Source organism: Cyprinodon variegatus, unplaced genomic scaffold (assembly GCF_000732505.1).
Source record: "Cyprinodon variegatus isolate N-32 unplaced genomic scaffold, C_variegatus-1.0 Scaffold331, whole genome shotgun sequence".
Lineage (NCBI taxonomy): Eukaryota > Metazoa > Chordata > Actinopteri > Cyprinodontiformes > Cyprinodontidae > Cyprinodon > Cyprinodon variegatus.
The window spans coordinates 704,325-731,455 of NW_015150784.1; the positions used below are offsets into that span (position 1 = coordinate 704,325).

Consider the following 27,131-nt stretch of genomic DNA (forward strand, 5'->3'; position numbering starts at 1 on the left):
ATACCAACCAATGGCTCTGACAGGTATATCAGAGTGTTTTTATATTGACCCAATGTCAAACAGGCTTTTATCAGCATCCCCTCTGCAGCACAGATGACTTTTTTTTGTCAATTTTTTACTCTTATTCGCCATCATTGGCAGCAATACACCTTAAATAGCTGCTAGAAACATTAAAAGGGGCACAAGAATGTCAAACCAAATATAATCTAAAAAAAACAACCATTTGTATTTAAAAAAAAAAAAAAAAAGCTTACATACACATAAATAATCATTTACCTGAAGGAACATGGAAGACGTGTGGGTTGTAATCATGATTTAAGTCTAGCTTGAGCAGCAGGTGGTGATTTCAAATACTTTTTGACAGCAGGAGTTGTTTTAGCTGCAGGCTTTCCATAGCACATCCACTTGCTGTCTAGTAATTCTGCATGAGTTGCTAATGCTTAGGAAAAACACTCAGTTTAAAAAAAAAAATTATACACCACAATCTATTTGGGTCATTAAAGATAATTTGTCAGCATTTTCATTAAGATGTAAACACATCTGTTGCTGTCTACAGTTAAATGTAATTAATCTGTTATTGCAAACATTTATTAACTGGGGAGATAAATCCCATGTAAACAAACATTTACTATTGAAAAAAAGCACAGATGAATATAACATAACAAAGAAGCATATTTAGCCACAAGCCAGTAGGCTGTTTATGGACTTATCTTTATATTTGCATCTATAACTTTTAAAGATATATTAAATGAAAGATAAAAGAAATATTGTACAGCTCAGAGTTTGAAACATTAAAGAGAAAAGTATTGCCAATTTAGACAGGTTAGACACTACTCTACCTACAAATCGATCAGGTACATTATTATTAGGGAGGTATGCCAGAGAAAAAAGCATTTAAAATGTTAAGGTTTGGTGGACTAAAGCAGAGATTCTACTGGAGTTGTGAGGTTTGATCTGGTAATTCTAGTCACTAACATTCACTCTAGGTTGGTTTGCTGTGAAAGAATAAATTAATACATGTAAAACCATCTGTTGTCCACTATTAAGTACAGCTGAAAAGCTGTGATGTGGGGATTTTTCATGTCCAAATTGCCAAGTAACCCTTTTAGATTCCATGGCACCATCGTTTTTTCTAAAATACTAGGGAAATACACATTTGATGGTGCCTAAAAAACAACTGAAGATAACTTTAGGTTTTTAAAAAGGTTGCTGATGAAAAATATGGGGCCAAATCAACACAAAAAGCTTACCAGTAATTCTATGTCTTGATGCTGACAATTGAAAGGAAAACCAGTGGAGGGAGCTAAAGAGAAGAGATTCTAAGATGTCAACATCTTTCTAGGTTTTAACAAGTTAAAAAAATTGTTAGAACTCTCAAACCAATCCTGTTGAAAAAATGAGTTACAAGTGTCAAGTTGTGTGAAAGTTTTTAAGAGGATCCAAATGCAGAGAAGGAAGCTGAGGTGGTTTCTGGCAGATTTAATATCCAAATGGTGGCAACTGAAGCATATATCCAAAAATAACTGAACTAGTTACACAGAAACCAGAACAAAGGGGAACACATGGGTAAAGGTGGGAATTAAGGTATGAAGAGAATCCAGCAAATAGGATCCGGAACTGCTAAGGAGGAGTATAAATGCCAAACAGAGCAAAGAATGGAGTAATTAACTGATTGGGAGCAGGTGTGTACAGAAAGATCTGACAGGGAGCTAGAAGGGAGGCAGGGGAAGGAGACTGACACAAGAGGGCAACAGAGGGTAAACAAGAAATACATAAGAACTCAAATACAACCAGAAAAATAGAATTACACAAAATGGAAATGAAACCAATGAAAACTCAAAAAGAAAACTTAAACAGATCCATGACAAAATATATTATAATATGCCAGTATACCAACATTAGGTTAAATTAGAAAAAAGAAATTCTCACATGGAATACTTTTCCACTTAAAATATTGGATGGATCGTGCTTCTAAAACAAATGATGGATGTAACTGAAGGACTTTACATATCTTCATCTGACACACAGCAATCATTTTGTGATTCATTACTCTATCAAAAAGTAATGTACTGAGAAAAGTATATACACATAGCATTACATCATTCTGTATTCTTGGTTCCAGTGCAGCATTATTTGTGTTGTTCCTGCGGTTGCCACTGTATATTATTGTATATTTACAATGATTAATGTTTTCATCTCAGTTAAAACTGAATACTTTTTGACAAAACAATCTGCTTCATGTGGTGAAAACATATTTTTCAGAGTGACTTAAATCACCTTGTGGATCTGAAAGGAGGCCTTTTTGGTTGAAGCAATAAAGCTTTTTTTTTTTTTTGCGTCTCTTTCATCTCTTTAAAAAACGTGCTTCTTCCTCAGACTGACTCATAGGTTCCTGTTTGATCGTCAGTGAGTGCAATTAACTGGGGGAAATTATTCTTCCTTTTCTACAAACTGGTGATCAGTTTAGAAAAATGAACAGAGCATTTCTGCAATAATCTAGTTCAAAGTGGTCTAAAATAGACATTTAAGATCAAATATTCACAATTTTGAAATAAAACATGGAAAAAAGTTTTTTCTGAAGGTTTGTACAGAGTGTAACCTAATGCTTGATGCTGCCTGTGGTTATTCTCTTTAGTTTGTTTCCTGTGGAGCAGAGAGACTTCATCTACCTCCTGCTGTATCAAGTCTATTACTGTAGTACTCAGTGTCATGATCGTTAGTGAAGGTGAGGAGGGTTTTATGCTGCAGACTGGACAGTCCCAGTGGGGTGCTCTCCATTCTTGGTGGATGCCTTCTTTCAGGGATAATGTTTGTTTTTTGTTTAGAAGTCACAGACTGTGTCGCATGGATTTTTGCACTTTACATAGAAAAACAAAACTGTAAAAAACGTCTTTATAATTTAGAATATAATCAAAATTCATGAAAATTAAATATTTATAATTTGGAGTTATTAGATACAAGGTCAATGATTTCAAGAATGAATGTCCATCGATTTCAATCATTGTGGCCTACAACTAATGGAAGCTTAAAATAAAGTCTCTCAGACAATTACAACATTAAAAAGGACGAATGAAAATGATCTATGATACAGGACTATTATCCTATGGCCTAAACAGTCATGGGGAAGACTGCTAACTTGGAACTTGTCCAGCAGACGACCATTAAAACTCTCCATAAGGAGAGTAAATAATGAAAGGTCTTTTTTTTTTTATCTTGCTTTCTACACATAGTGGTATCCGAGCACATTAATAAAAAGTCAAGTGGAAAGAAAAAGAGTGCTAGAAAATCCATCAAATCAGAAAATCAAACAACATCTGGTGTCAATCCTTCAAGAGCCGTATTCGAAAGATGTACTCAGGAGAAGGATACAAGTGTAAAATAAATTTACTAAATAATTCTAAATATGAAAAACATCCTACTATCAATAAAAGCATGTAACATTTTTGTTAGGTATACTGTTGACTGGAGAGCTCAATAAGACCATCCACAGGGAACCTACATGCATCTAATTCACCATTAAAGAAGCTGGCTATTTACTTGCTGCAGTATCTAAGCTCCTTATTTGGGAAGCTAGGTGGGAGTAAAGGTTTAGCTGAAAGATTGCACAAGCAATATGTTATGAATTGCTTCAGAGAACCCATTGTTTAGCCAGATATGGTATTGCGTTTTAAAGGTTTATTGAAAGTTTGTGATTGACTGAACTAGGATTGTAGACAAACAGATTGGACGCCTGCTTGAGAAGGCAGATGACTGCTGAACCAGCTGGTGACAGGCTGAGCATGCTGATGGCAGGCTTGAGAAGGCGGAAAATAGTTGATCAATTTTGAGGTCAAGGAGAATCCAGTGAGTGTAGGGAAATGTCAGGTCTAAGCACCTAAAACATCATACAAAGAAAGAAGGCACAGAGACAATTAATTTAGTTTACAGGGGCGACAGTGGCATTGGATGTTGGAGTTTGCCCTGAAATCGAAGGATTGACGGTTCAAGCCCAACTCCGATTTTTAGTGTCGTTGTGTCCTTGGGCAAGAAACTTCACCTCTATTGTCTACTGATGGTGGTCAGAGGGCCCCGGTGGTGCCAGGGTACGGCAGCCCCGCTTCTGTCAGTGAGCCCCAGGGCAGCTGTGGCTACAATGTAGCTTGCCACCATCAGTGTGTGAGTGTGTGCATGAATGGGTTAATGAATGTAGTGTAAAGCGCTTTGGTCAAGTCTCCTGACTTGAATAAAGGTGCTATATAAGTACATGCCATTTACCATTTACTCACGAGGAGAGTAGGAAGAGACTGCGGAGTTTACAAATCTCCAACCCAAATTATAATCAAGTACAGTTGATTCAGTCAATATCCAATCATCTTTTACCGCTTGTCCATCAGGATGGTCCTGATGGACACCCTAGGCTGGGAATCAATCCCGGGATCTTCTTGCTGCTCTGCCATGCAGCCAGTTAGCATCCTGGACCAGAAACTCCTTAAGATTTCAAATATGTTTATACAACACAAACATTTAAATTATAAATGCTGCTAATGATATCTGTTTCATGGGTCCAGCTCGAAATATCTCTGTATTAAATAGTAATGTATTGTCATAAAAAGCAGAAAAGTGCAACAAAGAAGTAATTTAAAAGGTAATTGTAGCTACACAAACTGGTTTTCAGAGTACTTAGCAGCAAAAGCTCTAATAATGCCTTTTTTCTGAAAAGAGACACAGGGCCAACATCAGGACTGGAGGGGATTAATCAAGAGCAGCAGGAAAAGTTAGAGGCTTCAAACCAAGATTTTCTCTCTTTGTGTACTTGGCATACAGAGGGTAAATACAGAAACCCCTGTCAAACGATAGAAACTGAATACAATTCAGTTTCACCATCATGCAGCATTAATCAGAATGTGGTATGGTGAGAAAGGTCAACAAAATCTATTGATCTTCATGTTCAGTTTATGTTCACCTGAATGGTCGGCAGACTTTTAACCATGTTTTTTGTGTTTCAAGAAAAATAGCATACATTTAAAAAACATAATCTTCTTAAAGTTGCAGTTATAAAAATAACTAAAAACTAGAATATTCTATATAAAAAAATGCCTCCTTTATTTGCCATTTAAACCAGGTCAAAATAAATAAATCTAGAAAACACAATAAGGGGTACTTTTAGTGTTTTTATGGTGTTAGCTGGAGTGATTAAAAAAAAGACTGTATTGTGCATAATATTACCTAAAAAACGTACTTGGCTTAATTTGATGCCATCTATTTAAAGTCTTTTAATGCTTTAAAGAGAATTAAACAGGACAACCTTGATGACAGAGACGTGAAAAACAGGATAATTCATTAAATTATCAGGCTGCTTGAGGGGAACTGCCTGGATTTCAAATTGACCTATCTGGGAGAGAGTTTACGATTAGAAGCCTTTAGGTTAATATTACAAGTTGATAGCCAAACTTTTAGTGCAGGCAATTGACAAACTTTTCATGATTTTAAACTAAAAGTTGCAGGGAGGAGTTAGTTCAGAAATGAGAGGTCTGCAGGACATAGAGGGGGCAGACCCCAAAGGAGTGGTTCTTTTAAGCAGCTCCTGAAACATTTCGGTAAACTGTTTCCTCTGCTGATCTTGTGCTGTACAGTCAAAAAAGTGGATTAACTTATCCTGATGATGAGGTGATTCAGTGCAAGGAATTGAAATCTGCTGGGTCAGACTGATTCTGTCATGTTGGTTTGTAGTTTTTTGAACCACATGCAGAATCACACGGATAACCACTGAATTTTTAAGTTTTATTTACAATAAGCAACAAGAATCTGTGAGAAAAGAACTGCAGTGAACTGGAAGTCAGTTGTACTTTATAGTTGGTCTGAGGGGGGAAAAGCAGACTGATCAAGAAAAAGTTGGTTGATGACAACTGATGACTGATTGATTTGCTTTCTTAAGAGATGAAGGGGAGGTAGCAGGATCTGTAGGGGTTTGATTCGGCAGGCTTCACGGACTGTACCCAAGAGGTCCTGGAGAATGTGAGTGAGATCCAAGACCATTGGTACTTACCAGAGACGTCATGCTTGAGAGCACGTAGGCAGGTGGTGAAGACTAAGAAATGTTTCACACAGGTAAAAACGTAGAGGATCTGAGGTTCACCACTTGTCTGGGAAAATAGTCGACATTAGGGAGATTTATAAGAAAATAAATTTTAACAAGAAAGATATTCCTGGTTTGGGTCTTTGGCTGGAATACCATCAGGGGTAAATATCCAGGGAAATTAGATGATCCTTCGCCTCCTTAAATACACACTAGCCATCTTGATTGAGAAATGTGAAGCAACACAGGAAGCCCCAGCTACCAGCAAAGATCCCCTCTGTAAAAGGAAGCACACTCACACCAGAAGAGAGCAAAACTCCAGACACCCTAACAAAAGACAGATCAAGAACAGTTCGAGAGGGCTTTACAGGGTACATTTATTTGTCTTATTTCACTACTGTTAAATGTGACCCAACTGGGCAGATTTTGCAGTTCTGTCATTTGTGAAAAATACTTAGAAGTAAAATTAACACCCATGTGCGTCTATACAAATGCATCTTCCTTATCTGATCATCAAGCAACTGTCCATCTCTTTAAAATCAGCTCTTCTTTTCTGGATTATATCAGTCTAAGACTGGCAGAAGGGGATCCTAAAGGCCATAAATAAAGACATGAGCAGCAACTTTAGAGAATAAGCAGATGTTACCTGTCAATTTAAAAAGGGTTGTGTAAAGGCCATCAATCTGATTTCTTTTTTTTTTTTTTTAAAGTGGATAAAGTAGCTTATCTCACAGGGAATGACATTGATGCAAGCTAATTCCATGGTCAGAGTGAGCATTGCTGGGTAAAAATTCATTTAAAATAACGAAAAGCAAAATCTCAGTTTACTTTCTCTAAAAACGATATGGCAAAAGAACTAAGGTTTTTAAAATCCAGTGTTGCAAATCCACACAACTTTCAAAACAATATCAATTGGGCAAAGTTGACCAAAGTAGGCATGTTTGAAAACAGCATCAATTTTATTTTCTATACCTGCTAAATAGTTTTTGGTAGCCTGATGAGGAGTAGGGAGACAGTTAACCAAACAATCATGTTTTTGAACTCATGGAGGAAAACAGAGTGTACATACAGAACCCAAAAAAAAGCATCGGACCCAGGCCAGAGTTCAAAACACAGGACCTTTCTACTGCAAGGCAACAGTGCTTCAGACTGCGTCAAAAATGCTGCCAGTAATTACCATATTACAGTAACCTAATGCAATTTAGGCACAGAAGGAAAAAACAAAAGAGGCCCTATACATGTATGGGACAAACATACAATGATTGGGCTAAAAAAGTTTGGGCCAGGATTCAAAAGCAGGACATTGTTGTTTGTAAGATAATTGTGCAAAAAACTGCACTACCAGTCAGCAGGTAGGGTCAAACAGGAAGCATCTACTTTCAATAAACGTTATTAAGTTGCGATTCTATGCGCTTAATGGTTTGCACAAGTATTTCACATTACCCATTTGAAAATCACAAAAACTTTGCTCTTCTCTTGACTGTAGTGCACCCATTTCTAAATATCTGCTTAAAGAGCTGAATAGACAGAATCAGGTTGCAAGTCATTTTCTCACAACTGAAGGAAAAGAAAAAATACCCTTTCTCTGACACTATCAGACTTTATTGGTTAAGAAAATTAGTCCTAGGAGTAAGATTTAGGGCTCTCAATTTATACCAATCCTTACGCCTTGTCAACTCTGCTCTGATATATCACTATTTATAAACTGACCACACCAATGGTCATCAGAAACAGTTCTTGTTTGCTTTTCCCTTGATAAAAATCTGGAAGCTATTTTGATTGTTTTACATAACTGTGAATGAAAATTTTCATATTTTTTTTTACATATTTTTAAAAAAACTGCAGAGAGATAATGGTAACAAAACTCAACAGTTTTCCCATTTGACCGTATATTTTACTATTCTGGGTCAAAGCAAACATCATTATTTCAAAAAACAGTAGAAGGATAAACAGCAGAAGCATGTTATTTTCTTATTGACCCAGGCCACAGTTGATTTTCATCATTATTTTTTTAACACTAACTTTTTCCCCCGTTTGGAGCCTAATTTCATGCAGCTTTAGAGCATAGGCTGATGCGTTCTTTTTAATTCAGAGATTACATACAGAGGAAGTGAGCCGGTCTTGGCTTTAGATCACTGAGCTTTTGAAAGCTTGCAGCACAAGGTTATGCATATTGTCAGATGAAGGACACAATCAAAGCTGGGTTTTCTGAAAAGCTTTCAGCTAACTGATTAAACCTTATTGTCTAGTGTTTCAAAGTCCTTTTTTCTTTCCTCTCTGTGTTTGCATCTGTAATAAAATGCATTTGCAGTTTGTTTGTTTTACAGTTCATGTTTTCATTATGCTTTGGTCTACTTTAGAATTCATAATGATGCATTTACAATTTAAAGGGATATATAAAAAATCTTTATACGAATTAGATTGCCTTTTGCTGTGACCTTATCAGACTTCATATGAGAATTGCTTCATTTTATTTGTATTCAAATAAAACCTTTCGGTTACGGTAAAATCATTTTCTCAGACATGTATTTCATTTAGCAATTCGTTCAGTATAAGAGAGTTTACATTTACATCTAAAGGTAATCAGTAATGTTATTGCTAATACTTCTTTTAAGGCATGTAAATGCACACTTATTTTCCTCATAAAAGCTGCTTTATATTTGTCCTTCTGAATACGCTCCCTCACAAGTAAATCCATCAATAGTGCGGCTGCTGGCCAGCTGGCTCAATGAATTCATTATTTGTCTCTGGCGCCAGAGGTCGCGACACTGAATCTCAGATGGTGCTTCAGGGAGATAAGAAACTCAAGCAGCGCTCCTGGCTGTAATTTAGACAAAAATGTTACACCTGATATGTCAAGGTATCGTAAAGACTATGTTGCTTGATCAAAAGGACCTCAATTTACTCTTTTTCTGTGACAGTTTTTTTCCAGTGCGAGAATATAAACCAGAAAGGGGTACACCTCAATCTACAATCTACCACGGCTAAATTCCATTGACTCATGTACACACAAGATAAATGGCCTTTGTTTGTTCGCTTCAGTGCTTGCATGAATTTTTGTTTTAGCAAAGTCACATAAGCAAATGCAGATTAGCTCTTTTTATAATAAAAGCTCTCAGCTTGACCACAGTTTAACCCTTTATAGGGCGCTCAGTAAAATACTTTGAAAATCCAAGTTTCAAGCCAATAGTGTTATTGGAATCCAGGGCAAGACCTTATTACCTTTGTAACATTAAAAAAATTTTGATGGCAGAAATTAAAGTCAATGTAATAACAAGAAATGCCAACTTTCCTGAATATATTTAAAAAAAATAACAAATGTGCTTCTATAAGAAATTCATGAAAAACTCTCTCTGAGAATGAAAGAAACACATTTCTTTTGGTACAGCATAACCTTTGAGGCATTATTGCTGATACTGGCACTTACATTTTTTAGTTTATAAACCTACATATAATTGTTAACGAGGTTAATTAACTTTTTAACTCTACTTTTTAACTTTTCAATTAGCTTTTAACCTTTTTTTTCTCTACTTAATTTACAGTAGGTAATATATCATTAAAGCGCTCATCTAATTGGTCAAATGACAAAATAAGATGTACAGCCATGTAGCAGTATCTTTGCTGAATGGCTGGATATACATATTGTGCCTCTAGACTTCACTGAGGGATGGGGGAGACTCCATTTGTAAGGGGTATGCAAGTGATCAAAAACGCTAACTTGCCCTATAAAGGGTTAATGAATATGTACTTTGAAATCATTGCTCAAGAACCAAAAGTCAAAACATTTGGGTAATTATTATTTTGAAAACGAAAATGTAAGAGAATGACTAAAACCATGTTTCTTATAAACTAGTCTAGACTTGAATATGACTACAACATTTTTTTGTGTCTTGTCCTCTTCTGAAGGTTTTTTTTTACTTTATAAATTCTTTAACTACGTGATATGCACCATTGGAAAAAAGAATGTTCTTCTAGTATAATCCAAGAAAAAAACAGCAACTGTAGTCATTTGAAGGAGTCTTTTCATGCATCGTTCTATAAGTCTCTCATATCGTTGTTGAGAAATCTTGGTCCATATATCCATGTAACTTTTGTTTTTGTCTCAAACACAAATTCTTGAGGGCTGGTGTCCGGTAGCTTTTAAATGTGTCCCCAGCCTTACAGTCAAATGGATAAACTAGCAGGGTAGCATGCAGTCAGACCATGCAAAGCACTGCTAATGAACTTACATTGGAGTAAGATGTGTTTAAGCAGCTTCACACACTGTAAATTAAGATTTTTTTTTTTTAAGTATAATTAAAAGTGTTAATTTCTTGTTTAAAGTATCCAACCTTACACTATAATCTTAATTCAAGAAATCTTGTCAAGTAAAATTATCTTTATGTCTGGACAGATAATTGTACTTTTTTTGGAAAACTTTTCCCACAGATTTAGTATTGTTATCTTATTTCTAGACACCCCTTTGCAGTGCATTTAAGGGCGTACCAGCCCTTAAGGGGAACACTGTTTTTTTTACATTGGCCCCTAGATTTTAAGTTATTACATCATGTTCTACTCACCCATATGAGTTTTGTGTCATTTGGAGCTGTTACGAAGATATTCGGTTAGGTTATATCCAAGTAACGTCTTCCTATGGGCAACGAGTAGAAGGCACAAACTAAACTGTTCATAATTTATCATTTATGATACGCCTGCATTCATAACATGTAAGCGAATCACTGTCCCCCAGACATCCGCGGTTATGTTTTTTTATATTTCTATCTTTTAAAAACAAAGCGGAGTGTGTATGACATCATCCGCGCGTGTTGGCTACCATTCATTCATCCTGTCTGCTGAACTGCTGCTAGTTTTACTCACATGCCTGAAAGATGTCTAGTGCTACTACCACAGATGATCTTGCTCTCAAAATGTAATTTAACGATTCAAATTAGCTAGTCGAACAAATAGAAGGGGTAGAGCGTAGCCGCCTGTTGTCATCCACGCGCCGGGCTGCCTGTCACAACTCCAGTCCGGCGCATGGATGACATCATACACACTCCGCTTTGTTGTTGTTTTTAATATAACCGGTGATGTCTGGGGGACAGTGATTCGCCTAAATGTTATGAAAGCTGGCGTACCATAAATGATAAATTATGAACAGTTCAGTTTGTGCCTTCAAGTCGATCGCACATAGGAAGATGTTAACTGGATATAACCTAACGGAATATCTTCAGAACAGCCCCAAATGACACAAAACTCATATGGGTGAGTAGAACATGATGTAATAAGGTAAAATCAAGGGCCCAATGTAAAAAAACGATGATCCCCTTTAAGGACTGGAATTTGAAACCAATAGTTCACAGTGACAGCAATTTAAATGGAGACTTAGACTTTGACCAGGCCAGTGCAGAAGCTTGACTCATTTATTTTCTAGATGATCTCTTCTAGATTTGCTACACTGGCCTCATATTTGAGAATACACTGATTCCAGATTCTTCAAAAAAAAAAAAAAATCATCTCTCGGCTGTGGTGTTTGAAAGTTGTACCGGAAATTAAATTAGTTATGGTTTGTTTTCCCCATCCATTAAGGAGACTTTATATTTCTCCTTTTTTTGGTTAAGATTGACAATCGTCTGAAATGTGTTCTTCTTGTGATTAGCATGTTTTTACTGCTAACTGATGGACTTCAAATAGATTCATAATTACCCCTTAATCCCTTTTAGATTGTTGACTAGCAACAATTGTTTTTTAAGTTCATTGCTCATGTCTTTACTTCTGGGCATTGTATCAACATAGCTGCATTTTCCAAGGGAATAAATGCTTCTTTTTTTTAAGCACATTTACTGATGACCAGTTCATGAATGAATCATCATCAGCAGTAACTTGAACCTTTCTCATATGAAACCAGTTTTGTGGAGTCTTTTCTATGGCAGCATTAATGTCTAATTAAGAACGATAATGTTTGGTTTTATTCAGTAAAGTAACAACTTGAGTCTGACCGATTTTTTTAGATTCTGCATCATTAAGGAGTCTGGAAGTATTGCTCTTTTTAGGGAGCCTGCTTGTGTAGTTCACTTCCCAAAGATGGGCCAGCTCTTTTAAATAATAAATGACTCTTTATATTTGGACTTTTATTTTACCTATTAACCTACAAAAATAAATGATTTGTAAAAAAATTTGTATGCATTTTTTATCAAGAAACTTCACTGCCTTACTTTGACCTTTTATTCTTTAACAAAACTAATCTTACTTATGATTAATATTTATGTCAAACTTTTCACTTGCACTAATAAGCAAAATCCTACAAAATGATTTGTAGATTTAGAACTAGACATAACTAGAACCACATTTAAAGAAAATATATTTAAGCAATCAGTAAAGACATTTAGATCTGTTGAAATATGGCGGAAGTTACTTGAAATCCTTTTTGGTTTTTTTGCAAGTCAGATTGTTAACATTTGAAATTGCCACTTCAGAAACTTAAAATGTAGTTTTTACAAATCAAAACTCATTTTTAGACAACCAAAATGTAAATACATTTATCAAGCAAAGCCGATTTTATGTTAAAACGGCTTGCCACAGTTTTGAGCATGGACAGAGGGAAAGGTTAAAACTCTATGTAGGCTGGATCTTCTTATTCACTACGAAACATCAGCTTTCAGAGCTGCATCTTTTTCCCACATCACTACAGTAAAATCGAAGCCTTTGAAGTGCAGCTCTGCTCTCCCCCCACTTCAAACAGAATACTTTGATGCAGAGTAATAGGAGCCAAATGAAAATCTTTCTGGCATATTTTGTAAGTGTGATGTTAATTAGAAAGGAATAAACCCTCTCAATGCTTTCTGTTAAAACCCTTATTAGTTTGGTCATAGTAACAAGTGATGACAAATGTAAAACTTTTAAATGTAGATTACACAACATTTAATATTTTTGATTGGTATGATAACTGGCTGATGTACAAATTTTTAAATGTTTCTTAGGCATCAAATTTAAATTTTATTTATCCATCAAACACTAATGATCAATTTATTTTTTTTTCCTTCCAATAATCTTCTAAAGTTCTGTTAAGATCTTCTAGAATACTTATTTAAAGATCCCAAAAATACATCATATATATTCATACATATTCAGTTTGCATTTAAGTAGCAACTTTGTGTAGTTGAACCAGGGTTTGATTCATTTAGGTCATCTGTTACTCATAAAGAACAGTCGTATATCCAGCTTGTATCATCCCGGTTAGATTGGACAAATTATAATGTTAAGGCAGGTAGAGAGCATCATTACCAACTTTGAAATGAATCCCATACCAGCATTATCTGAAGAGTTATTTACAAAAGAAGAACCAATTTCCTCCAAAAGCTACATAAAAACAAAGATAACAGATTGCCAATGTCCACAGGGACAGACCCTGATTTACAGAAACATGTACAGAGGTTTTATGAAAATCATCCCAACCATGAACTAAACCGATAAAAGCATCACGTTGTGTCTGTGTTTTGCTATAAAAGCAACTTGTCACTGAACAACATAGATTGCATTATAAAATAAACATTACATGTACATTTTGAACCAATACCTCATCATATATGGACATCATATATGGAGTTAAAGCCAGGATCTATCAAATGAACAATCGAATCATACAATCGAATTAGCAGTAAAATGGAATAAGGAGATCAAAGCCATGGTTTAAAGCATTCTTTAAAATCTATCCATCCATAAACCGCTAAAAAATTTTGTGCGCAAAGATGAAACGGTGTTTGTGTGAGCAAGGTGGTCTACAAATCTAAAGCAGTTCTCTGAGCTCTATAGAGAAAGATTAAACAAAATCTTTTATTTACCTATTAAGAAAAAGATTGGTCGTCCTAAATGACAATTAAACAGGGGTAGTTTACTTTGATTTATCATCAGGAAATGAGGAAAACATGATTGCTAAAATTCATATATAAAGTTTATATCAGTATTACTTTTGTGGAAGAAAACTGGATTGAAATAAAATTCAGCTTTAACTGTTTTTCAGTGATTTGGAGACTTATGAAAAGAAGTTAGAAAAGCAACAGTCCACAAACCCTTTATATAACCAATGTAGCATGTTTGCTTCTTACCAATTTAAGTAAAGGAGAGACTGACCAAAAAGAACTGCCTTAAAATCTCTACCTGGGCAGCATAGCTGCTGTAAATCCCTATAAACTGTTTGTACTGTGTATTGCCCATTCTGTGTGACTGAATAAGCTTTCAGAGATTGTGAGGGAATAAAAGAGCCAGTATGAACCAGTAATACCATAACTTCATGCTTGTTCCTCGCTTTCTTTTCCACAGAGATTCGCGAAGCTTTCAAGGTATTTGACAGAGATGGGAATGGCTTTATCTCAAAGCAGGAGTTGGGAATGGCCATGCGTTCGCTGGGCTACATGCCGAATGAAGTGGAGCTTGAGGTTATCATCCAAAGACTTGACATGGACGGTGCGTCTCTGACCTTCTCTCTGCTTACATGGCCAAACTGTCCAACACCAGCTCCACTGTGACATAGTTGCATTTCTGTCTGTTTCATCAGGTGACGGCCAGGTTGGCTTTGAGGAATTTGTCACATTGCTTGGTCCTAAGCTCTCTGCTGCTGGAATGCCTGATAAATTCCATGGGGCTGACTTTGACTCCGTGTTTTGGAAGGTAGACTGAGTCATAGTCAATTATTTAAATAATTATGACTGACCAGTGAAATCGATATGTATAGCATGCTGTTTTTGTAATTGGAGAACTGTAATTATTAGAGCACAATTTGTTTTTTACAACTTATCTGTTGAAAAAGATTGTAATTTTAGCTTAAGAATTCACTTTTAAACATCCAGCTTCTTTGTTCTTCAAAACAAAATTTCATCAGCTGTCTTAGGAAGATAATAACAACACAAATAATTTAAAACAGATCTGTGTTTTTGATCAAAGCTGGCGATCAGGGAGACTGGAGCTGAAGTTTCTCCTCCTAATTAGATCGTTCTTTGTGTTTTCTGTGTTCCCAGTGTGACATGCAAAAACTGACAGTGGATGAGCTGAAAAGACTGCTGTACGACACCTTCCGTGACCATCTCACCATGAAAGACATTGAGAACATCATCATGACTGAGGAAAACCACCTGAACAGTCCAGAGTCTCATGTGGATATTGACAGTATGTATCATCCTTTTCTTTTTTCCTTTTTATGTTCATTGACATGTTGAAGCTGTGCGAAGACTCTACAGTGCACTGATGTTATGTTCTATTTTCCTAAATCTCTTTACAGCAAGCCCAACGCAGCAGGAAAAACACACATGTGTGCGTAAAAGCCTGATTTGTGCCTTCGCGATTGCATTCATCATCAGCGTCATGCTCATTGCAGCTAATCAAATGCTCCGCAGAGGAATGAAGTAAATTAATGTTGCCAGCGGGACAAAGCAGAATCTGGTGTTTGGAAGAAAAGAAAATCATTAGCCAAAAAAAAAAAAAAAAGCTCTTATTTTCCTTCTTAATTGATAGTCAAAATGATGCTTTCACAGCCTTCTCTAAAGTATAAAGGATCAAATGATGTCACACATTGGTTGTGAAAGCCCACTTTTCACAGCTCACCATGGCAAAAAAAGGAAAAAGGGGCTACAAGGGCTGATTGGTGTTAAAAACATATTGGCTAAGAAATTAGAGCAGAACTTGGACTGTAACTAATAATGTAGAGCTTCAGAGTACAATAAGTGATGTAAGAGTAGCTGTGGTGCATAAAACCCTTCGGTCTAGTTCAGCATGTGGTCATCTCACATGCACCAAATAACAAAGTACCAATGATCGTAATAAAGCAATAACAATGTTACCCACATATGGTTTAATTTTACATTAGAATAACATGACTCTCCCCCACAGTGAGGAGAATCTTGTATTTTCTGATAAAAACATACATCAAAGTTCCACAACTTAATCGGAGTCTTTGGGCACCTTTAATTACTTATCAATGATGTTAAATATGAGTTCAAACACACGGATACTTTTAAGTGCTGTTCAAGATCAGAAAAATGAGAAAAAGCGCAATTTAGGTAGATGAATTTGAGGTTATATAATATATATAAAAAAATGCTGTTCTGGTTGTTCCACTTATCTTTAGTCAGAGTTATAAATGAAAAGGTTTACATAACTAAAACTGTGATAAATTGTTTGCTGTTACCTCACATAGTGAGTAGGGGGGGACAAGAACGTAAATAATTAAACATCAGGTCACCAAGTCTCTAGGACAACTTATTTTGTACAAATCTTTTTTTTTTTAACAGGCCTACCAATAACTATGGAGGGCATCATATCTTTAACACATTTTTATATATTTTGGTGCATTACACTTAACATTAGAATAATATGAAGGGTGACATAAATGACCTAATTCTTTCCTTGTCCAAACACAAAATATTTGCTGAAATGGTTGAGACAAATACAAGAATAGATCTTATGCTTTTACATTTTAGACTAAAATTAAATCATTTTTCTCTATATTAGGTCATTTATACACCTTTTACTGTAGATAGTTTTAAAGTCACATATTGGAAGTTAAAGAAGGGTGCAAATAGATGCACTGGGACAGTTGGTATGTATGAGACACAGCATATAGTTGAGTCTATGTTAGCAGGAAACCAATGAGTAGAATAAACCAGTGGGAAACCAAAGTATCACTCTGGGAAGCACTGTTATAATAAAATGGATTTGGAAACTCTGGCTGAGATCCCAGACCACATGTAGTGGGCTTCAGTCAACTGATCAGGCAGAAAGAAAACACCCCAAAGAAGATTAACGGGTTGCCTGAAAATTAATTACAGCGCTTAAAAGCTTACACAGAGTCTTTGAGTCAAACAGGTGTTCGGTCCACTGAAATGTGAACAACTTAAGTTGAGAAGAATTTTTTTTTTTAATGACAAAATTTGCCAGCAAATTCGCAATCATAATATATCCCTTGAAGCAAAATAACTAATAAGAGTAATATGAACTCCAAACTTATTGGCAAAACTGATATGAATATACATAAAACATTAAACATCAATTCTTTCTCCTACTGATCTTTTGAGAAAATCTAAGTCCTTCTATTAAGTGAGGATAAAATCCCACATCGCAGAATAATTGGTTGGTACCCTCACTGTCAATATTGATCTAATTTGAGAAAAGGACATGGCTCCACTAAAAGGTGCATTTCAGCTAACATCCTTTCTGGATGTTTGTAATGGTAGGAGAGAGAAGGCTTAAACGACATTACGGGATGTATAGACCATTTAAATTGTTGTTACAGAGACTTGGTGACCCCAAGGTGCAAATCTGTGCTGCAGGTCTCTATAATCATGAGCTTTAGAGATCTTTTTTTAACCTGGTTTAGCACCCTCCTCACTGCACACCAAGGTAAGATGAACTTGGGTTCATCCAACTTTAGTTGTCAGAGGTTAAGTTGTTTTTAAAAAATTATTTATTGCTCAGATTTTTTCTGTACTTTCGGTTGATAAAGTTTTCTTGCAGCCATTTCCTTGCTTAAAACATGCAAAAGTCTTGGGATACTAATACATTTTAAGATGGTACATGCTAATAAAATGATTTAGGCATGTTTATCCTATGTGGAAACCCTCTGAGGTGTCACAACAGATGCAGTAAAAGTTGCCTCTGGAAATTCAAACAAAAGCTTCGAAGATTCATTTACTTTATGTTTATTCACTGCTCTTTACCTTGGGTGCCAGCAGATGCGGAGGTTGCAGAACCCTCAGATCTAAAAAAAAAAAAAAAAAAGTGTTTATCTCTAATCCATTAAACAATTCAAGACAAGATTGTACGTTCACAATCACAACTCACTTGCAATACATGGAAATCCCAGCTGCACATTTCAAATCAATGCATTTAAACCATACTTTCAGAGAGACCGTTTATCTGCAGAATTATATGTTTAGAATAAATGCAGCTGTGTTTAGACCATGTATTACCTGTAATATTTATAGCAAATGAATATGATGTATTCTATGCGGCACACTTGCATGTCAAGAAATAATTGTGTGTACTGTGTGGGTGGTATACATTTTTGAGGTATATGTTAAAATAATTATGCAATTTACTAAGTGATAATTGCAAAAAAAAATGACAATTTCCTGTAAATGTCATTTTTGTGAAATGTGCAAACAATATCGAAATACAAAATTCTTTGCATTATGCTGTGAACAATAATCTAACATATCATGAGGTGGGGAGTCGTTGTCCAGCTTTTACATTGAGCACTTAGACAATACATTATTTGAGTATACACATCATTATATTTTCTTATACCTGGATTAAATATGTTATTTTATTATTGATATATGCATAAAGTTTTATAAAAACATAAAAAAACTAAACAAAAAAAATAATGAAATCATGTGTCTGGAGATTCAGATACAAGTTCTGTATATTAAGGCCATGCACTTACATTCACTTTTCAGATTTGTTAATTTTTAAGGTTTTACTAAATGATTCTTATTTCACTAAGTCAATTAAGTTTATCAAAGCTCTACCACAAAGATTAACAGCATGGGAAGATGAGAATCACTCTGGCAATAAATATATATTTTAACTTATGTAGGCGTTTGTGTAAATTAAAAAAAAATGATTTATATGACATTGCTTTACCTCTTCATGTGAACATATCATGTAAAAATGGATGTTTTATGGATAGACGATATAGTCTCTGTGCCAAATCTTGTCCTATGATGCACTGTATTTGTAAATGTCTTATAATATGTGTCACTTTGTCGATAGGTTGTCTTAATTGTTTGCGTTTGTAACTGAATTTTGTCATTTGGAGTTCTAGAGATAAAGTAAGTATCACTGAAGCAATGCAACCCCAGACACTGTCGTACAAAGATAATAAATCTTTTGTCAAATATGAATGTTATGTAGAAAAAATATTGTCTGACCTGAGCTGGCTTATGAGTAGAAATCTGCTCCCCCCCCCAAAAAAAAAAAAAACCTCTAAACCTTCTTATAAGCATTTTGTCTTCCAGCTGTGATGCGTTATATGGAATTTTAGTATCTAAAAATTTAAAATATATAGTCTTTTGTTTTTGTTTTATTTTTACTCTGTAAAAGTCACTGCATTTGTTTATGCACTATTGTGTTGTCGAGATGCATGTGGTCTAATAAAAGCAAGTGAAATAGTAAAAAGTCTGTAGCTGTCTGTGTGTGCTAAAAATAAATGAAGGTGAGAAAGCTGCAAAGAGATGCGCGGTTTATTGAGGACATTTGCATGCTGTCAAATCATAAAGACAAATGATTCTATTATGAAGTGAAAATATGGTGAAAATGCATGAGCCCTAGGGTTAGAAAAACAAAGTAATACTGAATATATTATATATTCAACAATGTTGGCAAATAATCTATCACTGCTGCATGAATCAAAAAAAAATTTTAAGATGCAAGCATTTGTGGTTAAAACTTCAGAATCTAAGAGGAATTGTAGATTATGGGAAGCTGATAAAGTTTGCAGGTGCTTTTATAAAACACCTGTACATTCAACATCATCAGTATAGACGTTCTTGCATTGGCAAGCATAAGATGCTACCATTTATCTAAGGTCCTGAAAAACACCCCGACTTGTTTGTATGTGGGTGAAGAACTCATGAACCAACTTAGCTAAAACCTGTCCTAAACTTAAAAGTTGCTTACGTACACATTTTTATTACCCAAACTGAAGCATGTTTTACATTGACGTGAATTTAAAAGCTACCAATCAGGAAAATAATCCCGTTTCAAAATGGATGCCATAAAACTCGACTGAAAACTACATTAAAAATAGCTGAGTGTGGAAGAGTCAAGTTGAGTTTTTAAAACTTAGAATGCTGTGCAAAAGGTCAAGCATAGTGGAGGAAGCATCAACCTGTGGGGATTGTTTGGATGAAATGCCGCATCAAAGGTCTTTAGCTTCCAGAGTAAGAGATTACTCAGTTAGGCGTTCAACAGTGAAATGATCCCAAAGGGGAGTGGTGACCTAGTGGTTAGGGCATAGAGCTTGGAATCCTGAGGTTCTGAGTTTAAGCCCCACTCCCACAGACTGCCACTCTGGGTCTCTGAGCAAGACCCTTAACCCCCGAGTGCCCCACAATGGCAGGCCACTGCTCCCCAAGGGGATGAATTAAATATCAGAGGTACATTTCTCCAATGTGAGATCAGTAAAGTTCAATTATTATTATTAAAATATTTATCAGAGCATGTTTGGAAAAGTTCAAGCTGGGATGAGCATCACAAAGCCCCGAGTCTGTGGTTCAGGTTATAAGCTGAAGATCGTACAGAAAAGTCCACAAAGTTTACACCAGAAGGTTGGAATGCCTGTCTTTTTGGCAACTGTTAAAGTACATGAGAGATGTTTTGCATTTTGTCCACCATGTGCAATACTAAACCATAAATGTTCTCCCTCTTCTGCAGTCATATGTTAACCTAACATAAAAGTTTCTGAACTGTGGAAAAAAGCCAGAGCTACTTTTGATAAAAACTTTTTTAACAGAAAAATGTCTGGAGAAAAACTACACTAGGTTACATGAAAAATAATTTTTTTTTTTAAGATCTCAGAATTTCTCATGTTAGTCTTCTTAATAGCTCATTACTTATATTTTCTAGGATAAAGTTCAAGCGCAATGTGAAAGCCAGCAGTTTAATTACCGGATTCCTCAGATGTCTACAATTTTTGCTGCTTGAAACTTTTACTTCTGAGGTCAAGAAACGTAAATATATTCTAGCTGCATGCAGGCTGGAAAATGTTTTCAGTTATATAATGACCACATTTAGCATTTAGTCATGGAAGAGGGTGAAGAAACAATTACTGTGTCTCAAACTAACCTATGATCCACATTCATTATTGAGTAATGGAAAAATAAAAACAGTAAATAACATCATTTATTAATATTTTGTTCTTTTTTTTTAAAGCACACTCAAATCTGTGGCTCAGCCTACAAACTGTCCTCATAAATGGGACTCCACTTATATATTAAACACTTGTATTCTATGTTTATTCAGAAGATCTCTAAAGAAAAATCTAGACCCACGGTAAAAAATACAGCAAAATTTAATTGCAATACAAAAAGAATTTGTTTATTTCTCCTCTTAAATAGCAACAGGTCTTTATCGGAGCTGAAAAATAAAGACGTCCTCCAACAAAAATGTGAAACATTCTCTTAAAATACAAATGTTCCTTTGTTAATGTTGTTTGTCCTTTTAAAATTATTTTAATACTAAAGAAAAAATATCTCTCAGCCCCAATCGGTGCTTGGACTGACTCTCCATCCGCCTGGAGGAGGCGGTACGAGTGAGGGTGGGAGGTCAGGAATAGTGAAGAGCTGTTGAGGAATATCCCGTTCTGCTTCGTCCTCCTCATTGTCCTCCTTGGTTTTTAAATCTCTGCAGAAATAAATAATTGAATGGATGAATTCTAAATGAACAGAGTCCATTATTAGGCATGCTAAGCATGTAGGCCAGTGTGTTAATACAAAAAAAGAATGGGGCATACCCTTTACTACCAAGAGCAACTTGCTTCTTTTCCCTTTTCGAGAGCCACTCCTCTATACTTCGTCCTGCGATCTTTCTGTCCTCAGAGTCCTCTTTGTGTTGTCTTTCCTCTTAATTAAAGAAAATATGGCATTCATTAAGACGCAGGAGTAAAAGGGCATTCTATACGCAACATTCGTCTAACCTAAATTATTTTGTCCATTCATTTTTTTTATCATTTTGTATTTGTATAAAATAACTAGTATTATTATTATGCCTGAAAGTGTTGCTTCCTAAATTAATCTCTACATCTACAATTACATGGTAAACAGCACCACCTAGTGGCCACTACTTACGCTCCATACGTCTCTTCAAATTGTAAAGATGCTCTTCAGACATGTGAGAAAATCTGCAGTTTGGACCAAAATCACAAATTCCTAAAAGAAAAAAAACATAACAAAAAACATCCAACATGATTATCTGTCTGATAAAGAAATGTTTATCCTTTTTTTTTTTTTACCTTTTTGGAGAAACTTCCTGCAGGGTTTTTTTATTTGCTCATCATGCAGAATAGCAGCAGAATCTGTGAAGATTAGGAAAAAAATATTTTATGTCCATTGCTATTGCTTATCAAATTTTATGCTGTAAATGCTAATGTAATTTATGCTAATGTACAGATGTCATTTAAAAGCTCATAGATATTGGTCTTGCATGTCATTGCTGACAATGTAAATATTTTATGTTTTTTAAGGTCTTAAAGCCTGAGCTTGTGTGGGAGGTGGCGCGTTACCAGCTAGAAACAGTCCGGCTCTCCTACACGCATAGGTGGGCTCTGGAAATCAACTACTTGAGAGACGCTGGGCCTTCTTTTACTTTGGAGTGGCCCGTATGGAGTGACGGAGGGTGGAGGTAGATCTGCTGGTCTCCCCACTGCTCAGGTGTCTCGTGTTGGATGATAGGGTCGCATCCCTTCCAGTTGAGGTGAGGTCTCCGACTATAAGGGGATCACACTACTCAGCCTCCCTAGGAGAGCCAATGCCAGAATCCTGTGGAGAATAGTATGGCTGATGGTGGAACCTTGGCGTTAGGAGGAGCTGTGTAGTTTTCGTCCTGGCCATAGAACAGTGGACCAGCTCTACACTCTGCAGTGTTCTCAAGGGTGCTTCGGAGTTTACTCAACAGGTCCACATGTTTTAGATAGATTAGATAGGGTGTAAAGCTCAAGGGAGGCTTGGTGTAGAGCCACTTCTCATCCACATTAAGATGAGTCATCTGGGGTGGCTTGGACATCTATTCCAGATACCCCTTGTATGCCTCCGGTGAGAGGTGTTCCAGACACATGACCCTCAGGAGGAGAGTTCCTGCCTCAAGTGGAGAAGTTCAAGTATCTTGGGGTCCTGTTCAAAAGTGAGGGGAGAAGGGAGCTAGAGATCGATCGACGGATCGGTGCGGCTGCTGCTATAATGCAGACGCTGAACTTGTCTATCATGGTGAAGAGAGAGCTGAATATGATAGGCAAAGCTCTTAATTTACTATTGGGTCTATGTTCCTACTCTCACCTATGCTCATGAAATCTGGATCNCCGTAGTGTGGCTGGGCACTTCATTAGAGATAGGGTGAGATAGGGTCTTTGATTAGATCAAATGTCAGTGATTCTTACCCCTGAATTGGTCAAACCAGGCCTTTTTCGCTCTGTGATGCTGAACACCATTCAAATGTTTCTTCCTGTTGTGCATGTTGTCCTGAAAGGACCTATCACAGTAGTCACAGTAATACCTCTTCCCCATTGCAATCCGATAGAAAAGCTGTCAAAAAGAAACAATAAATAAATAAATATTTCCAAATTAAAATCACTCATTAGCTTAAACTAAGTAAAAGAAAAACAATAAGAGATATGGACAGAGCTCTTGTAAATTCATTAGACATCTGCTTGTTCATTTTGTTCCTTCCTCATCACAGAAAAATAATATCACACTTAAAAGTAGAAAACATGGGGAAAGCAATAAAATGCAACACAAGAAAAGAGTGATGAAGCTGATTACACAGTAATTTATTGGTGGAGAATTAAAGCTGTACTACTGAACTTCTCAGTCATATTCAGAGAAGCACCTGCGGTCAAAAAAAGTTTAAGACCATTTATTAGTGTTGCACCGATACAGATACCAGTATCGAGCGGGGCTCCGATTCTGCATTAAAATGGTGGCATTGGTATCGGCGAGTACTAACAAATAAGGCACCAATACCATTTTGAGAGCCAAAAGTTTATTCAACTCTTGTCACCCATTCCAGTCAAAAAGCCATACCAGATTCACTTTGTATTAGTCTTTTTCCTGCTCACAAAGGTAGGCAGCACCTTGACAAAGCCATGATGGCAATTATTTTACATTCAAGTAGTATGCAGTTCTTCATATATATACACACACACACATCAATTTCAAACAGATGGTATCGGTATCGGCCGATAACGTACAGCCAGGTATCGTATCGGGGCCAAAAAATGGCTCCGGCGCAACACTACCATTTATATTAATATTCAAGGTGTCAACACCTCTTTTTTCCAAAATGTTCACTCTTTCTCAAGGTATAGATTGGATCAAATACTGACTGATTATGCAGCAGTCGCACCAGATTCATTTTATTGGATTAATTATGGGTAGTTAATGGGAATAAGATCAGGAGAGTTTTGTTATAGACATAATATGTAGTTATGGAACCATTTTATTTTAGTTTTTATTTATTTATTTATTTATTTATTAAGAATTCATTATTACATCTACCTAGAGCTGAAACAATTAATCGGATTAATTGCGATTAATCGATTATTGTAATAATCGTCAACTAATTTAGATTATTTGTTAACTGGACTTTAGAGACTGTAAAATATGCTTATAGGTGACATATCAACCAGCCCTTGAGCAGCAATTATACCACATTTATAAAAAAAAAGATATATAAACATTTTCATTTAAGATTAAAAAATATATATATATATATATACACGTTTTCGTCTATCAGTATGCTCTATCCAGAACCCCATAAGTGGAATCCTTTTAGTTTCACCTGGTTTAATTTTGTAAAAAGTCTTCTTTAAGAAACCTTTTGCTATCCGATTATTAATCGAAAAAATAATCAACAGATGAATCGATTTGAAAGATAATTAATAGTTGCAGCCCTACATCTAAATTGTTATGTGAGAAAATGCATTTGTTTTACCATCACCATCACTCCTATTGGTTTCACGAGCAAAATTGCTCAACTTTAATGTTTTTAACTGCTTCTGCATCAGTTTGTTTTTATACATTTTAATTACTCCCACATTCTTGGAGAGCAAACCAAACACATAAAGATCCCGAGGAGATTTAATTGCTGGCAGATATCAACTAATCCCTGAAAAGATGCTAGAAAATCATTTTTTGATTTCTTTAAATAAAGATCTGATCACTCTTCTACGGAAGAGTTAAAAAGTTAAATGATTTTAATTTTTATTTCAGTTTAATATGGGGAAAAAGTCAGAATTCTGAGATTAAAGTCAGAATTCTGAGATTAAAGTCAGAATTCTGACTTTTTTCTCAGGATGACTTTGATCTCGGAATTTTGACTTTTTTCTCAGAATTCTAAATGAATTCTGACAGCTAACATGTTAGCATCAAACCGTAGTCATGTCTGTTTTAGAGACTAAACTAGCTCTCTTTTTTTTAAATCACCTTCTGCCCTTCCATTAACGAAATAGCATCACTTTTTACGTGCCCTCGCCTAATTCCGTAGTGTCCCACCAAAGTGTTACTGGCCCTCCCAAACAACTCACATCTTTGTCAGTGAAGTTGAGTGCTTCGACATCTCTTCCTTCATGGTGCCCATCTACATTAAGATCCACAATCATGAGATTAAAGTCAGAATTCTGAGATTATAGTCATAATTCTGAGATTAAAATCAGAATTATGAGATTAAATTCAAAATTTTGAGATTATAGTCAGAATTCTGAGATTAAAATCAGAATTCTAACTTCTTTCCCCCATATTAAAACTGAAATAATATTTAAAAATCAATTTTTTGTTTGTTTGTTTTTTTCTTCAGTGGCCCTAATCCCCTTCTGCACTCTTCATATATATATGCAATGAATAGCCAGAAAGCTAGAGTACTAAAGTTTGTCCAAAACAAATCATTTACGTTTCCAAACTTTCTGATTGTTTACAAATATTTTGATATGACATACCGTTTAACGGTGTCCTTATTGATTAAACTTCCAACTCCAACAATGTCCAACTGCTTCACTTTAGCTGTTATTCTGAATCCAAGCAAATCTTCAAAATACAAAAAGCAGTTTATCTGTGGTCATATTTACATCGTGTAGCTAGCAGCAATCAATTGGAGGAAGTTAGCCGTTGTTTCTACTTCCGCTTCTGCGCACTGCTCCTCACAGAGACAACATGGCGCTGGCTAAGACCGTCTACAATCTCCTCTTCAGGAGGACGTCTACATTCGCTGTAACTATCATGGTTGGAGCGGTCTTTTTTGAACGGGTGTTTGACCAAGGCGGTGATGCTATTTTTGAGCAGATGAACCGCGGGGTAAGTCCGCTTTTGATCGTTTTAATCGACGCTGACCTTGTAAGCAGAGGGCGAAGCGGAGCTAACGTTAGCTTAGCTTGGCTAGCCGGGTCTGTAAATGACCGTAAGTTAAGTTTCGTCTGTAAATAACGTTCTTTATTAACTATTACAGAAACTATGGAAACACATCAAACATAACTATGAGAGCAAAGAGGAGGAGTAGGACGCTACCCTGGGTTATATAAGGCTGATCCGGTTTCCATCACCATGTATTCCTGGATTCATCACCTTAGTGAAGGTGCTGTCATCTTGGACAATGTGCACTAAGTCATACCCAGGCTGGAGTGGACTGTGAGAAGATCTGTGGAAGCTGACAGGCTGCCTCAACTACCGGGGGAAATGGATCAAAGCTCGTCCTCTACATTGCATATATTTCCTTCAAGTTCATTGTCTTCAGATTGTAAATTGTTATATTAAACATGTCTCGATGTCATCCAAAGTTATGATTTTTCTTTTTCTTTAATCATACAACTTAAAGTTGCCAAAGATGTTATTGTCAAAGCATCTGTAGTGAAGGTTTGGGATTTAACCACTGTACCTTTGCACTTTGGAAAGTAGGATTTGATCCGATTTTCTAGTGAGTATAATTATGTAGAAGGAAACTAACCCATCTCCTTATTTAAATGTTTTCTATCTTTTATGTCATACCTTCCTCACTAACTTGAACTGTCCTTTTTTGTCCTTCACTTGTTCCTGTATCCCATATTGAAACCATATCCACTTTAGTGTGGTATGTTATGTATTTAGATTATATTATAAAGGACCAAGGGTCTTGAGAAATTGAGTTATAAAAATATTTTATTGAAATTGAACAAAGGGATGATTTACAATTTCTAATCAAAACTACATAAACTCAGGTTTTCTTTTGATACCTTCGTAACAATGTTTATAGTGGATTAATATAACAATCACTAACTCAAAATCATGTTAAGTTTAAATGCAAATAAATTAGCAGTTTTCTTCACACGATATAGGGGTTTCAAGTAAGACACATTACATACATTTCA

The 27,131-nt window shown here is 35.8% G+C and overlaps 3 protein-coding genes across 3 annotated transcripts in view; 2 read left to right on the forward strand and 1 right to left on the reverse strand.

Annotated features, from left to right (window-relative positions):
* cabp7 (calcium binding protein 7) overlaps positions 1–17,478 on the forward strand; it is a 28,788-nt gene extending 11,310 nt beyond the window's left edge. The window contains exons 2-5 of the mRNA XM_015385092.1: positions 14,354–14,497; positions 14,589–14,701; positions 15,049–15,196; positions 15,309–17,478. Of these exons, the coding sequence (XP_015240578.1) occupies positions 14,354–14,497; positions 14,589–14,701; positions 15,049–15,196; positions 15,309–15,436 (533 nt within the window). The 3' untranslated portion in view covers positions 15,437–17,478. The remainder of the gene's footprint in view (positions 1–14,353; positions 14,498–14,588; positions 14,702–15,048; positions 15,197–15,308) is intronic.
* Positions 17,479–20,136: 2,658 nt separating this feature from the next.
* On the reverse strand, positions 20,137–25,906 carry zmat5 (zinc finger, matrin-type 5). Its single transcript, XM_015385076.1, has 6 exons — positions 25,731–25,906; positions 23,178–23,322; positions 22,038–22,100; positions 21,874–21,954; positions 21,540–21,648; positions 20,137–21,430 (listed from the first exon to the last, which is right to left on the reverse strand). Exons 2-6 carry the CDS (start codon positions 23,302–23,304, stop codon positions 21,283–21,285), a joined length of 528 nt encoding a protein of 175 aa, XP_015240562.1. The 5' UTR covers positions 23,305–23,322; positions 25,731–25,906; the 3' UTR covers positions 20,137–21,282.
* LOC107091257 (cytochrome b-c1 complex subunit 9) lies at positions 25,892–26,563 on the forward strand. The gene is made up of 2 exons (XM_015385077.1): positions 25,892–26,085; positions 26,237–26,563. The coding sequence occupies exons 1-2, from the start codon at positions 25,945–25,947 to the stop codon at positions 26,285–26,287; spliced, it is 192 nt and encodes a 63-aa protein (XP_015240563.1). The 5' UTR covers positions 25,892–25,944; the 3' UTR covers positions 26,288–26,563.
* Positions 26,564–27,131: the final 568 nt, after the last annotated feature.